Genomic DNA, 12,358 nt, shown 5'->3' with positions numbered 1-12,358 from the left:
AAAAGGAAATTATTTCTGTCTTTCTCTTCCACTTTCCCAGTTTGACTGGTCCTTTCTCCCCAAACTTGCACGATATTTGCACTGCAAATTAAGAAATAATTACCGACACATTGAGCAGTTAAGCACTATTCTGTCCTTTAATGTCCCAGGACAAAGGTTTTAATTATTCATTGTCACTTAATGGATAAACTCTTAATGTACCATCATTAGCTAACAATTTTCAAAGGAAATACATTAATGAGGTCTACGAAAAGTTGGGAGTTTTTACCTTAATTACCTGGTTCATATATCAGAGTAATTAGAGTCCAACAGACTTTAGGTCACCACAGCTGCCAGCTGCTAAAATATTAAGCTAGTTGTGCTCCCGAAAACTTTGAAAAAAATTTTTGACCTTTTCTGTGGTTAACTTAGATTTAATCTAAGGCTCACTTTGAGAAAACAAAAAGAACCATTAATACAAACTTACAAACTGTACTTGAGAGAATATTTTTAAAGCAGGTTTTAAAAAAGCAAATAACTCCTTACCTGAATTTATGACAACATTAAGAAATATTTCAGATTTTTGAAAAAGAGTCATCTTTCTAATACAGCATCAAACACTTCTGTATTTTAGACACTTTGTCCTAATCCAACAACTAGTTAGGTAAAGACTTTAAATATTGGCCAATGATTGCACTTTGGAGGTTGAGGAATGTATAGAAGTTTAGATAAAATATGGGATGGGAGATTCTTACAAGTAGAACAGAGTTCGTTACCTTGAAACGGAATAGATGTATTCTTGTAAGAAAACATCTGGGTATCAGAAACAGACAGAAACAGAGGGAAAAGCAGCAACAGAAAGCCTTAGAGGTATTGTAGGTGTCCTTGGAGAGGAATGGGAGAGCACTGGAGGAGCCTGCTTGCTAGTTAGACCTAGCAAAAGCTGATAACTACCAAAGCAGGGGTTTGTCCAGCAAGAAGGATTCGCAAAGCATACGGGTTTTTCTTACTCAGTATTAGTCTGGGGTTTGCAGCTCTGTTCTCATACCTGTTACACATGTAATCTCTTTACTGAGGAATGCCTGGCATTACACAGGACTGGTTTCTGTTTGACAGAGGTGCTGTTAGAAGAAAGCATAACTACAGTTGGCTGCATCTCCAGAAAGCCAGCGAGATAAATTTCCATATGTGCCTACAAATAGCAAGCCTAAGAGGACTAGAAAAAACATCTGCCAGTGAAGAAGGGAGGTTTAGAAATGAAATGTAGCATGTGATAAAGGAAGAACTTGGGAGAATAAAAGCCCACCAGAAAACAGCCTGTCCATCCTCAAAACTTGGATAATAGTGCTGAACACCATGCAGTGCTCCGCCCCACCTCCTCTGTGGGGTTGATGGGGAACCACCGCCTTTGCCTCCTCAGTCTACTTGCACCCAAGGTCACCCAGGCTCATTTTAGGTGGATCAGCTCCTTATATCTGAGAGCTGAGCAGTTTTCAGTGCCCTTCCTACAGGAATGATCACATTTCTGAGGAATGGTGAGAAATGAGGTTCTTGTCCTTGCCTACTCTTTGCAACTAGGCATACAATCATGGTAAAATGGACCTGTGCTTTACAAATACTGTCCTAAACTATTACCTAATAGATATGTGTAAGGGCTGACCTCTCCAGCAATCTCCTTTTTTTGTTCCATAAGGCGAATGGCACCCTTGTCCTTCTCTAGGAAAGATACCTCTCTCTTCACAAAACTGCAAACAGAGGTCAGCAGTCATTTCTTTAGATTTCTTAGATATCAAGACACAGAGGTCACAGGGCCTACACTCAAGGAAGTCATTCACAAAGATGTCAAAAAACTATTTTTTTTTCAAGGAGGAGTTGGAACCCTAGATTTCCTCTTCCCTATGATCCCTAACCTGTGCACAATTACTTGGGCATTCCTTCCCAGCCCATGCTCCCTACTGCATTTTTTCTGGTGGGAAAAAGTACTCTCCACACACCTGCCAGGTGTGGAGGAGAGCAAAGACATTCTTGCCCAGGGCAGCCTCTAATCTGGCAGCTAGGAGGTTTTGCTGGGAAGTAGATGTAGATTTGCACTCTGACAGAAAACAAAATGACCTAATGTAAGTACTCTAACTGTAGTGCACAACATTAAAAAACTCCTGCATTTCCCAAACCTAAACTGTTCCATTACTTTTTTAGACCAGGGAATGCTGCCTGCCCCTCTCACCAGGTGTTGTGAGCTGTGGACCTTCAGTTCCCACTACCAAAGGTAGTGAGGTTCGAGATGATGCAGTCATAACATTTCCCTCATCCTAACATCGGTGGCTTCAGAAGGAGCATGTTGTCTTTTCCAGCGCTCATACTGAACCTTGATATACTGAGTGCAAAGAGCTGGCAACTGAAAAAGGTATGATATTTCCTTCAGTTTAATTTTTGAAGAAAAATTCCAGCTTGATACCACCTATCCCACTGCCACTTCATTTTTGCACAAATGCTGGACACCAGAGCACTTGCTGGGCTCTGTTCTATTTAAGTTTGAAGTGCTTATAGCCTATATTCACAGCGGTATTTGGGCTCCTAACACCTAATAGGACATTTCTGATGCTTGTAAATCTGAGTCTAAGCTCCTTTTGGATTTAATTCTCTGTTCTACAAAGAGAATTAAACAATTGGCCATGAGGTATTTCAAGAGCAAAGTGCATGGCATTGAAGTACTGTGCTGCCACAGGCAGCGGTGGCAAGGATCCCTGGAGGGCATAAGGGAGCCTGGGACTGCAGATCTGCCTGACTGCACCAACTGGAAAGAGCTGCTCCAGCTGGGAAGCATAGACAGTCACTCAAAACAGGTTTCAGAGGATGAGGAATGGAGGCAGAATCACATAAAGATTTGCTAAAAAGCATTTATACCTACTTAAAATGTGACTCTAGGAAAAAAAAAACATGATACTTTAAAAACGCTTTTTAACTGATTCATGCCTAATCAAACTCTCCAGGACAGAAAATGCAATAAAATAAAATCCTTAATGTCTTTCACTTCCTTCTACAAACTATGTGTAGCTGTGTGAAAATTTGCATGAACTGTTTATGTGCATGTTTGCAGGAAGAGGCTGCAGCAGGTACAGTGGACAAATAGTGGCAGTATAAACCAGCCTTCTGGACTAGAAAAGTCATTTTAGAAAGAAAGGCTCCTTCTACCTCTCCTTTTGTGTGATGTTAGATCCCAAAATACTAACAGATGTGATCACTGAAGCTAAGAAGAAGAGGCAGCTGAAACAGGGGGGAAAGCAGAAGAATCTTTTTGCTGACAAAGTAGCTGCAGTGCCCCATGAGGGGCAATCCTCTGACCTCCACTCAGACCGTTCCTCTGCACCATGGGGACCAGGGGGATTACAGAGGAACACTATTTCCTAGAAAGAAAGATCATAACATCTGAGGCTGCCCTAGGAAGAGTTAATGCTTTCTGAGGTTGGCCTGAGCCTCCAGCTGCTGGCACTGCTGCGTCCAGGGCCTCAGGGACAATGTCACAAGAGGACATGGGAACAAGGCATGCACATGTACAGGCACTTCTTAGATCCTGATGGGATCAGCCCCTTGAGACATCATGAAACCTTCTTCACATACTCCCAAATCTTAATAAACATGAGGAATTTAAAGTTATATGAGAAAATTTAAAGGGTCAGACTGAGTTATCCATCCCAGTAACCTCTCTCTGCTGGGGGCTGGCAGCCGTGAACTGGGACAAGAGCAGCAGCAGCAAGGCAAAGGCAGGGTAATCTCTCCTCCTACCCAGCCTGCCAGCAGCTGGCAGTCTGCACTTACATCAGACCCACACAGTTTATCAGTCCTAGAGAAAGAGTTGTAAAAGGCTATCCTAGAAAATAAAAAAACCTATGAAAATATATGAAGTAAGCTTATCAAAGAGACGTGTTACTGCAAAGCACAAGAACTCTTCCCAGCACACAGATGCATTAAAAAAAAAAACAAGAGGAAAAAACAAAACAAAACAAAACAACAACAAACCAGCAAAAACCTGCCACTAATACATGAAGCAGAAGCAAGAAAGCTTTCTCTTCAGAGACGATCGGTTTTAATATAGTGTCAAAAAGTTGAAAATTAAAGGTGCACCAAAGCGGAAAAATGTTAGAAAGACACTTGGGCAGTGTTAGGAGAGGTAGGAAAGGTATCATATCAGTTAAGTGAAGAGATAGCAAGAATAAAAGGCAATTTCTTATTGGGAGCATTGTGGTAGATAAGTGTTCCTGTGACATGTGTCATTTAAACAAAAGAGCTTTTGGCATTTAAAGAAGAATGCAGGGAGAAGATTCTTCTTATCTTCCCAGGTACAAAGGCTGGATATATAAAAAATGTGCATATTGATCATCCAAACAGAAAATGCCATCTCACTGAGGGCTTATGTACACATGGAGTGCTGTGGAAGCAGCTGCTTCTGATCAGGTCCTCAGTGAGAACACACTGGAAATACTTCTTAGCATTAAAAGAGATAAGCCTTTAAGCTAACAAGTCTGTGCAAAAGCTTATGCCAATCTTTTGCAAAGCAAATATCTTATTATTTAAATACGCTTGTATTCTCTTCAGGCATAGTGATTGTGGTCTGTGTTTAGCTGAAAATGGCTTTCCCCTCTTGAATGCAGTCTTCTTGAGCATTAATGTATGGGAATGATAACCATGTCCCTCAAGGACTGCAATGACATTATAGCTTTGTCAAACATGTATTAGCAAACAGTATGAAAGCACTGTGGTCATCTGTATGGCATAAGGGAATCACAATACTTATTAAGTCTTAAATATCAAACACAAGCCTTTTATTAGGACCTTACTTTGTGCCTCCTCCCTCCCCTCTGCTTTCCTCAGGAAGACTGGATGCCCTTTCCTCACAGCACAGCACAGCACCACGGCCTCTCCTCTATGCCAGAACTGAATGCAAGAGGTGCTGTCCCTCTGTGTCATGTAAACTGAACAGCCAGGCTAGTTCTCATTTCTGTGATAGGACACGATGCTGGCTCATGTGCCTGAGGAAAAGATACAGGCCTTCACTCAGATCAATAAAACTCATTCAACTCAGTGAGGTTGAACATACAAGACAGGATTATAGCATGGGACAAGGGTGTTAGAACCAGACTCCTTATGTGACAGGATCTATGCAAAGAAGAGAAATTGCTTCTTTGAAAGCATTTTAAAGGGAAGAATTTGCAAAAAGGACTGATGAGCCTTGGTTTTGTTCACAAACTAGATCCAAAATGCTGACGTAGAATGTCTGAAAAAAGCCTAGGTTTGTTGGGAAAGTTACTGCATTTCACCTCATTCACACTCATCCTAACACTTAGAGCAACTAATGAGTACCTTGTTTTTTCTAGACTGTCTCATGCTCTCCTTGTAAGTCAAATGCTCCAAGTCCTCAGTCATCTTCATGGTCCAGAACTGGACACAGTATTCCAGATGTGGCCTCACCAGTGCTGAGCAGAGGGAAGAGTCATCACCCTTGACCTGCTGGCACCATTCCACCACTGTAGCCCAAGAGGCTGTTAGCTTTCCTCTCCTTTCTATCTGCAGAAGCCTGGCTTCTGGTACTTTAGTGAAGAAAAATTGTGGTAGTAATGTATCATACCTTTCAAACATTCAGCAGATGACATCACCACATTCAGTAGAAAAGTAGGAAAAGAGAAAAAGAAAATCAGTCAAATGCACAACAAATTTATTTTATTCAAATACCAGGCTGTACTTGCCAGTGAAACAAACAGGGCTGTTTTGAGCTGCTAGAAGAGAAATACAGATTTTTGTGAAAAAATGCTTCAAATTTATTTAAAATATCCAAAAGTGATGTGTCAGCCACTTACAGTTCTGTACACACCTGCAAACCATATTAACTAGTGATATGCATAGAATTAGAGTACTCTGAGTGATACTTTTAATACTTAAATGTTCATCCTCATTAAAATCAGTTACAATTTGTCTTGAATAAATTAATGTGAGACTATTAAGAAATCCTAAATCAATTTGCATTAGGGAAAATTAATCATTCAGTAGAATTTTAGTAGACAAGTCTGAAGATACTACAAAGAAAAAGTCTTTTCAAGCAGACAAGAAAGTACTTTAAGGCATTTTTGTGAGCTTTTGCTTTTTAACTCCTCAGTAGGACTAAAAATAGGTATGTCTAGGCTTTGTAAAAATGTTCTCTTTTTCCACCCTGCTGTCTGGGATTTCTGGATAGGTCACTCTGATCAAGTTGCTGTTGAGTCTGGAAACTGTTGGCACATCAACTCTGTGTTTACACATCAGTTCTCGATAGTTTTCCCTGGAAGTCAAATCACTGCCAGAGGGTTATGCACCTCTCCTAGGTCTAACACTTTTGGATACACAGCACTCACTATGCATGAGCCGCATACAAGGACTAGGTTAGGTACCACCCAAAGATGTTAAGCACATCCTACCTGCGCAGCTCGTGTGCTTGCCTGAACCAATCCCAGACAGGAATGCGGCAGGTCTAATATCAGCATCGATTACATGCTCCCTGCTAAGCCCACTGAGATACTCATTCATGTAAGCAGAGGCTCTCTCTGTCCCTGCTCAGCACTCACAGGCTAGGGGGGTAGGACACAAAGGGAGGTCCCTCCATCTGGGCCAAGGAGGTCCTGTATCCTTTCAGATATCATGCAACCATTTTGCTCTCATTTTCAGATGTATAAAGCAAAAGGAAATTCTTCAAAACAAACACTTGTTTAATTTAAAAAAGAAGAGGTTGTGATGCTCTTCCTGTACCTTTTCTCCAGTGGGGTGACGTTGGCCATTCACGGGTGTTGCAGAGAGGCATCTGGGGCTGCCTCTTCCCCCAGCCCCTGTGTGGGAATATGAGGTACCACAAGGTGTACCACAAGGTGTAGGTGAAGTTCTTCAGCATTGCTTTTCTCAGACTTCTTAAGGAGGGCAGCATGTGCCTTTATCTCAGTTTGCAGAGTCAGCACAAACACTAACCTTTCAGCTCCAGCTTCTGTCCATCCTTCCTGGTTGCATTTTCAGAACATTGCTGAATATAGTAGTTCTAGTGTGATTCTAAATATTAGCTGTGCAAGGGGTTATAGAGATGGCAATGCTATCTAAGTTGGGCGTTCCTGGGCCTTCTGAGTAGCACTTCCCTCTGAGAGGAGTGGTATTGCTTTCCAGGAAAAATTAAATGTTTTGCAACAGTATTACTTGTACATTGTTCATCATCTGAAAGAGTGGTAGAATCTGGTAATTTCCAGTTTTGAGCCTTAAACTGAAGCATGTAAGATTGGCCAAAGAAATTGGCCAGTTGTTCACCTAAGACATCCCTTCCCTTTCTACCTTTCCCTTCTCAAAAAAAACCTAAGGAAGCAACCATGCAGCTGTTTCAGTAAGGGATGTTCCTTTTGCTTATACCCTACAGTGATTCAGGAAATAAATGGAATTTCAGGTGCAATGAGAATGAAGAATTGGACTTGGCATTATTATCAGAATTCATTTATAAATATGTACAGAAGAACTCTGTCCCTTCCAAGGGTTATGAGACATTAGCTGGTTTGACTTCTTCTTCAGGACTAGTAAGCAGTTTATTTTCATGGGGGATTATTATAGCTAAATTACAGCCTTGTTGTTCTTCATGAGACAAGAAGGACACTTTTATGAGTAGCTTTTTCTTACAGTTGTGGTCAATCTTAATGTGTGAAGGACGGAGCTTCCTACTTGTTTCCAGTTAATTTCAGAATTATTTTGCTTCAGATGTTTCTGAAAACAAACAAAACAAAATGACAAGGTGAAATGAGAAATTTTACTTTTGGATCTAAAAATTGCACAGAGAGTACAGGTAAATGAACTCTCGAGTCAAATTAATGGCTGCAAGTTAGGGCTTGTCTGTGCTGTAAAATGGTTTGTCAGTACCATTACACCAGCAATCCCAAGACTATAGCTAAAAATAAAGCTAATATATGACTCCAACACAGCTATGCCAGCAACTTTGCATAAATAAGTGAAACTCATACCAGTAAATTTTTCTTTTAGCTTATGCAGTTTAGGGAAATATTTTACCTACATGGGGCCAAAGAACTTATCTAGTCAGTATAAACTCTGATTCCAGCAAAAACTTTTCCTAGGGTTTCTCCAGTATGATTACAACCATGGTGCCTGTGTCATGTTGCTGGTCTGGCAGACATGGGAGAAGAGATACCTCCCTCTCGGAGAGTGGCTTCCAAGAGGTGTGCCCTGGGGCTGATGTAACAGAGGTGTAGGCCTGGAGGGAAGTTAATTAATAATTTAATTATTATTTAATGGCAATATGCCAGTGTACTAAGACTTCACTAGTGGGCTCTGTTCTCAGCTCTGCCAAACTATAAAAACGTTTGAATCTGCTGTCTGGGGGAATGGCAGTGCTTGTGTGTGTAGGAAGAACATCTAGAACATCTAAATAATTGTGGTAGTCTCCCCTGCCCTTAGAGTCTCTGAACCCACAACTGCTTTGAGGGTTTGAAGTCCTGAAGTCCTGCTTGTGTCAAAGCTAAGAACTGATCTGCAGCTCTAAGAGCAGCACACCCTTTATTTGCTCCCTCTTGATTCTTTCTTCCTTCTGGAATCACCACTGGTTGCAACCTAGAAAAAAGCTCCACTTCACATATTAGGGGAAAGTGGTAGTTGAAAAATTACCTAACAATGAAAATGAGCAAAGTAGATGATGTCCCCAAATCTGCACTGAAAGTTACTCAGGAGGGAGACTTTCAAAAGTGCTGAGAACACACAACTACATTCATGGATTTGGGTTCCTCACTCCAACATTCCCAAGGCTACAAAGTTTGCCGCAGCCTTTCAGCCAGAGGCTTTTCTAAGACAGAAACAGCTAACTTAGAGGGTCAGCGGCACAAAAGCTCCAGAGAAATGTCCTAGAAAAACAGTACAAAAGGACTAATGAAGACATGGTGGGGTCAGAAAGGCTGGTTTTCATTTGTAGTACTGGCTCTACATTTCAATTATGAAGGAACCTGAATCTCAGCACAACCAAGGTAAAAAAAAAAAAGTTGCTCCTCAATCTGTTTCATACAATTACTTTAAAAATTTGGTACAAATTGAAAATACAAAAATCTACTTTGCCTAAACAAAACCCCCTCAGCTGTTCAGTTCATGAGAACAGAAAAACACAGCTGTGTATTTTTTTCATTCCCTACTGCATTACTCTATCTTTTCTACTCTTCCTTTTTTTTATCTCCTATTTAATAAGCACAGAAGGTTAGTCAGCTGAGACCATTCCTTTTCCGGCACTTATGTGCAGTTCAAGTCCAGAAAGCAACGTCCTGAAACAGTCTGACACTAGTACTCATTTTCAGCTCTCCAGGCAGCTGGACCATGTTGTTTTTTCAGCCATGAGATTACAAGGAGCTATCAGGACTGGAGACAGAAGCTGCCTTCTCTGGTTTTGCTGCTATTCTTTTGTTGTTACTGCTGTTCCTGCATGCATGCCTCTCATTTTTGTCTGCAGGGACATAGGAGGAGACATTACAGCAGCACCACCGGTATTTCAATTCAATGCAATGGACCTTTTCTCTCCCAATTTTCTCACACCCAAGAAAAGCCACTGTTGACATCTTTAATACCACCTAAAAGACTGTCAAACTGAAGGCTTTCCTCCTTAAAAAAGCAAAAACAACTCATGGTAGTAAAAGAGGAGAAACTTGTCTTGTTAAAAAGAAAGCCACACATTTTAAATGCTTCCAGGGTGGTGTGTTTTTTTCTTAATTTCTCTTGAATCTTTAATGAAAGGTTAAATAAAATATGTTAATGATGGTTGTTGCTATAGCAAGCTCGGGCATCCGTAGTGAAGTCTCTTGCTTAATTGCTTATTGTTCTGGAGTGATGAGGTCATATTAACATCATTGACCCACTGGGCACATTTTTTCTATCAAAATTAACATAGTAATGACCTGAGGCAAGTCTCTGTTCTTTCTTTCTCGCTGTTGCTTAGGATGAGGACTAACTCTTAGTAGTATCATCCTGGCATGCTTCAGCCCTGACTGTGGAAACATTTTGAGGGTGACACTGGTGAAGCGCTGCAAATAATAAATACTGGGGTTTTTTTAAGTAGACCTGACTGTTGAGGTTTACTTCTTTATTTCATTAAAACTATTTTTCCTCCTAATGACTCTATTTAAAAGTAATTTAGATCAATAGATTTAATTTTGATAGATCATACATACCAAATAATTAAAAGTGGACATTAAAAAATAGCATAAATATCCTGAGGAAAGAAGGGACTATGGGTGGGAAATAGTTGACTGATGAATTCTTGAAGAACTAACATGCTCAGATATCAAGTATTGGCACAGGTGAAAGAGACAACATATTTTGGTGCATTATTTCTCTACGTATAAGCCTAAAAGAGCTAGTTTGGTTACTTTATCTGGCTAGATATTTTATAAGACTTTTGCCCACATTAAAGGTTAATTGTATGTGCCCACATCAAATCTGTATTTCTCTCAATGCTCACATGTGAGGAAGCTTAATAAAAATTTTAAGTGCTAGAAAAAAGCCATAATGGAGGATTTCTGATGGCTGGGGGAGACCAGCAGCTGGAGGAGCCACATGCTCCTTAGCTAATAATTTCAGAGGGTGGATATCAAGGATGATAATTTATGAGACTGCTTTATAATCCAGACAATGATCTCCCTCAAGGTGGCAAAGGTCCTTTCTTTCATGTTTTGCTAGAGCCCCACTAAAAGACAACTAATAAAGTGAAACCTTACCTCCATTGATAGGGAGTTTAAAGGGCAGGTGGATAAAGACTTAAAGGAGCTGATGCCATAACAGTAAGTACTATAATCAGATGCTGATCCTCTACCTGACTTGCTTCTTGAGAGCATGCTTTTCCTTTAATGCCTAGGGCTGCAAGGGCTATTTTAGTCAAAACAAAATTTAATTCTCTCTTTCTCAGCTTTTTTACATGATAGAGGAAGACCCCACCCTCAGTGGTATGTGGACTGAGGAAATAATGTGTTATGTGAAACATACTACTTTGTTTTATTTTTCAGTCTTTTCTGTAACTTTGGACTTTCTGCAGCTGTGAGCAGGGGAATAGATGGTCTCACGTATACCACACACTGCCCTGGATGTCATGTTTCTGAGGGGTTTGAACATTTCAGAAAAAAATAACAGCTTATTTCAGATTCATGATATTGCTTAACTCAAATACAACATTAACATTGCATGCCAGTTAAAAATAAATAGAAATTACATTTTGAAATAAAATACTGCTTCATAAAAAAATATTTTTTTTAAATCTCTGAAACAAAAAATTTCAAGTTTCTCTGTGTTTTCATGGGTTTCTCTTCACAAAAGAAGCCGTTCAGCTGAATCAAATGAAGTTCATACAAGGTTTAGCTGTGTGTGAAAAGAGCTGGGACCACATAGTTTCACTCATACCTAGAAAAAGTCTCATTTCTGTTTAGCTGGAAATGATGCCTAGAGATCTTTAGAAGCAAAGACTCTCTTCATTAGCATCTAAAGCCTCTGCAGATTGCCGGAGCAGAACCTTGAGGTTTAAATGAAAACACAGATTATTCCTGAAAGCTTTTAAAATGACTAAACTGAGTCACAAGGCATTCATTTCCAAAAAGAGGAAAAGGATTGAATTCAGAGTATTATAATTTGCTACAGCAAACTGGCACAAATCAGAAGAAATGCCTGTGCACTTCTATCCCCAGAACAATGATAGGTACCGCTTTAACAAAGGTGACACGGCTAAGAGTGACAGGGGGTCACAGGTGGCAGCTCAGAGGTGCCTTTCCTGCCATATTCACAGGACGTTTGGGGTAACAGCAGCAGCCCCAAGGGAAAAACTTCTCTTGTTTCAAGGAGTGAAGATTACTGTCCAGTCTGAAAAATCACTCTGCCTGCTCTTGTTTGCATAAGTGACCATAGGTTATGCTCACCTTCTTCCTTCAGAGATTGCGGGCTTATTTCCAATGCTGCTGTCATGAAATGCTTTTCTTATGTTTTCAATTATGTTTTCATCCACGTAGCTGTAGTCATGCTCTTCTTCCTCTTCTTTTTCTGCCTCGTAGTTACTTGTTAAGCCTGAAAAATTAACAAAAAATAACTGTAGGAAATGGAAGACTCTGCCCTTGGCCTGAAAAAAAAAAAGTACAATTCAAACAGGCAATCATAAAAGCAAAGAAAACAATGTTTCATTTTTCGCATAGTACTAATACCTCTAATACCACTCCCTGCTACCTATGCACACATAGCTAAGGTTTATTGAAACATTTAAATGATATAATCACTAACAGCATAAAAGCAGATAAAATTATCTGACCATAGTAAGAGAAGAGTAGTCCACTTGCCATGAGCCACACATACCATCCTTACC

At 40.2% G+C, this 12,358-nt stretch overlaps 1 protein-coding gene across 2 annotated transcripts in view; it reads right to left on the bottom strand.

Moving 5' to 3' along the window:
* THEMIS (thymocyte selection associated) overlaps positions 1-12,358 on the bottom strand; it is a 305,377-nt gene that overhangs the window by 221,144 nt on the left and 71,875 nt on the right. The window contains exon 6 of one of the 2 annotated variants that reach the window (XM_025895719.2): positions 11,959-12,066. In XM_025895719.2, coding sequence (XP_025751504.1) covers positions 11,959-12,066 — 108 coding nt within the window. Of the gene's footprint in view, positions 1-11,917; positions 12,067-12,358 lie in introns of those variants that run through there. The other variant, XM_018078095.2, reaches the window with a different exon arrangement.

The sequence above is a fragment of the Manacus vitellinus genome, unplaced genomic scaffold (genome assembly GCF_001715985.3).
Source record: "Manacus vitellinus isolate BGI_N305 unplaced genomic scaffold, ASM171598v3 scaffold_4_pilon, whole genome shotgun sequence".
Taxonomy (NCBI): domain Eukaryota; kingdom Metazoa; phylum Chordata; class Aves; order Passeriformes; family Pipridae; genus Manacus; species Manacus vitellinus.
This window is presented reverse-complemented; position numbering and strand designations above follow the sequence as displayed.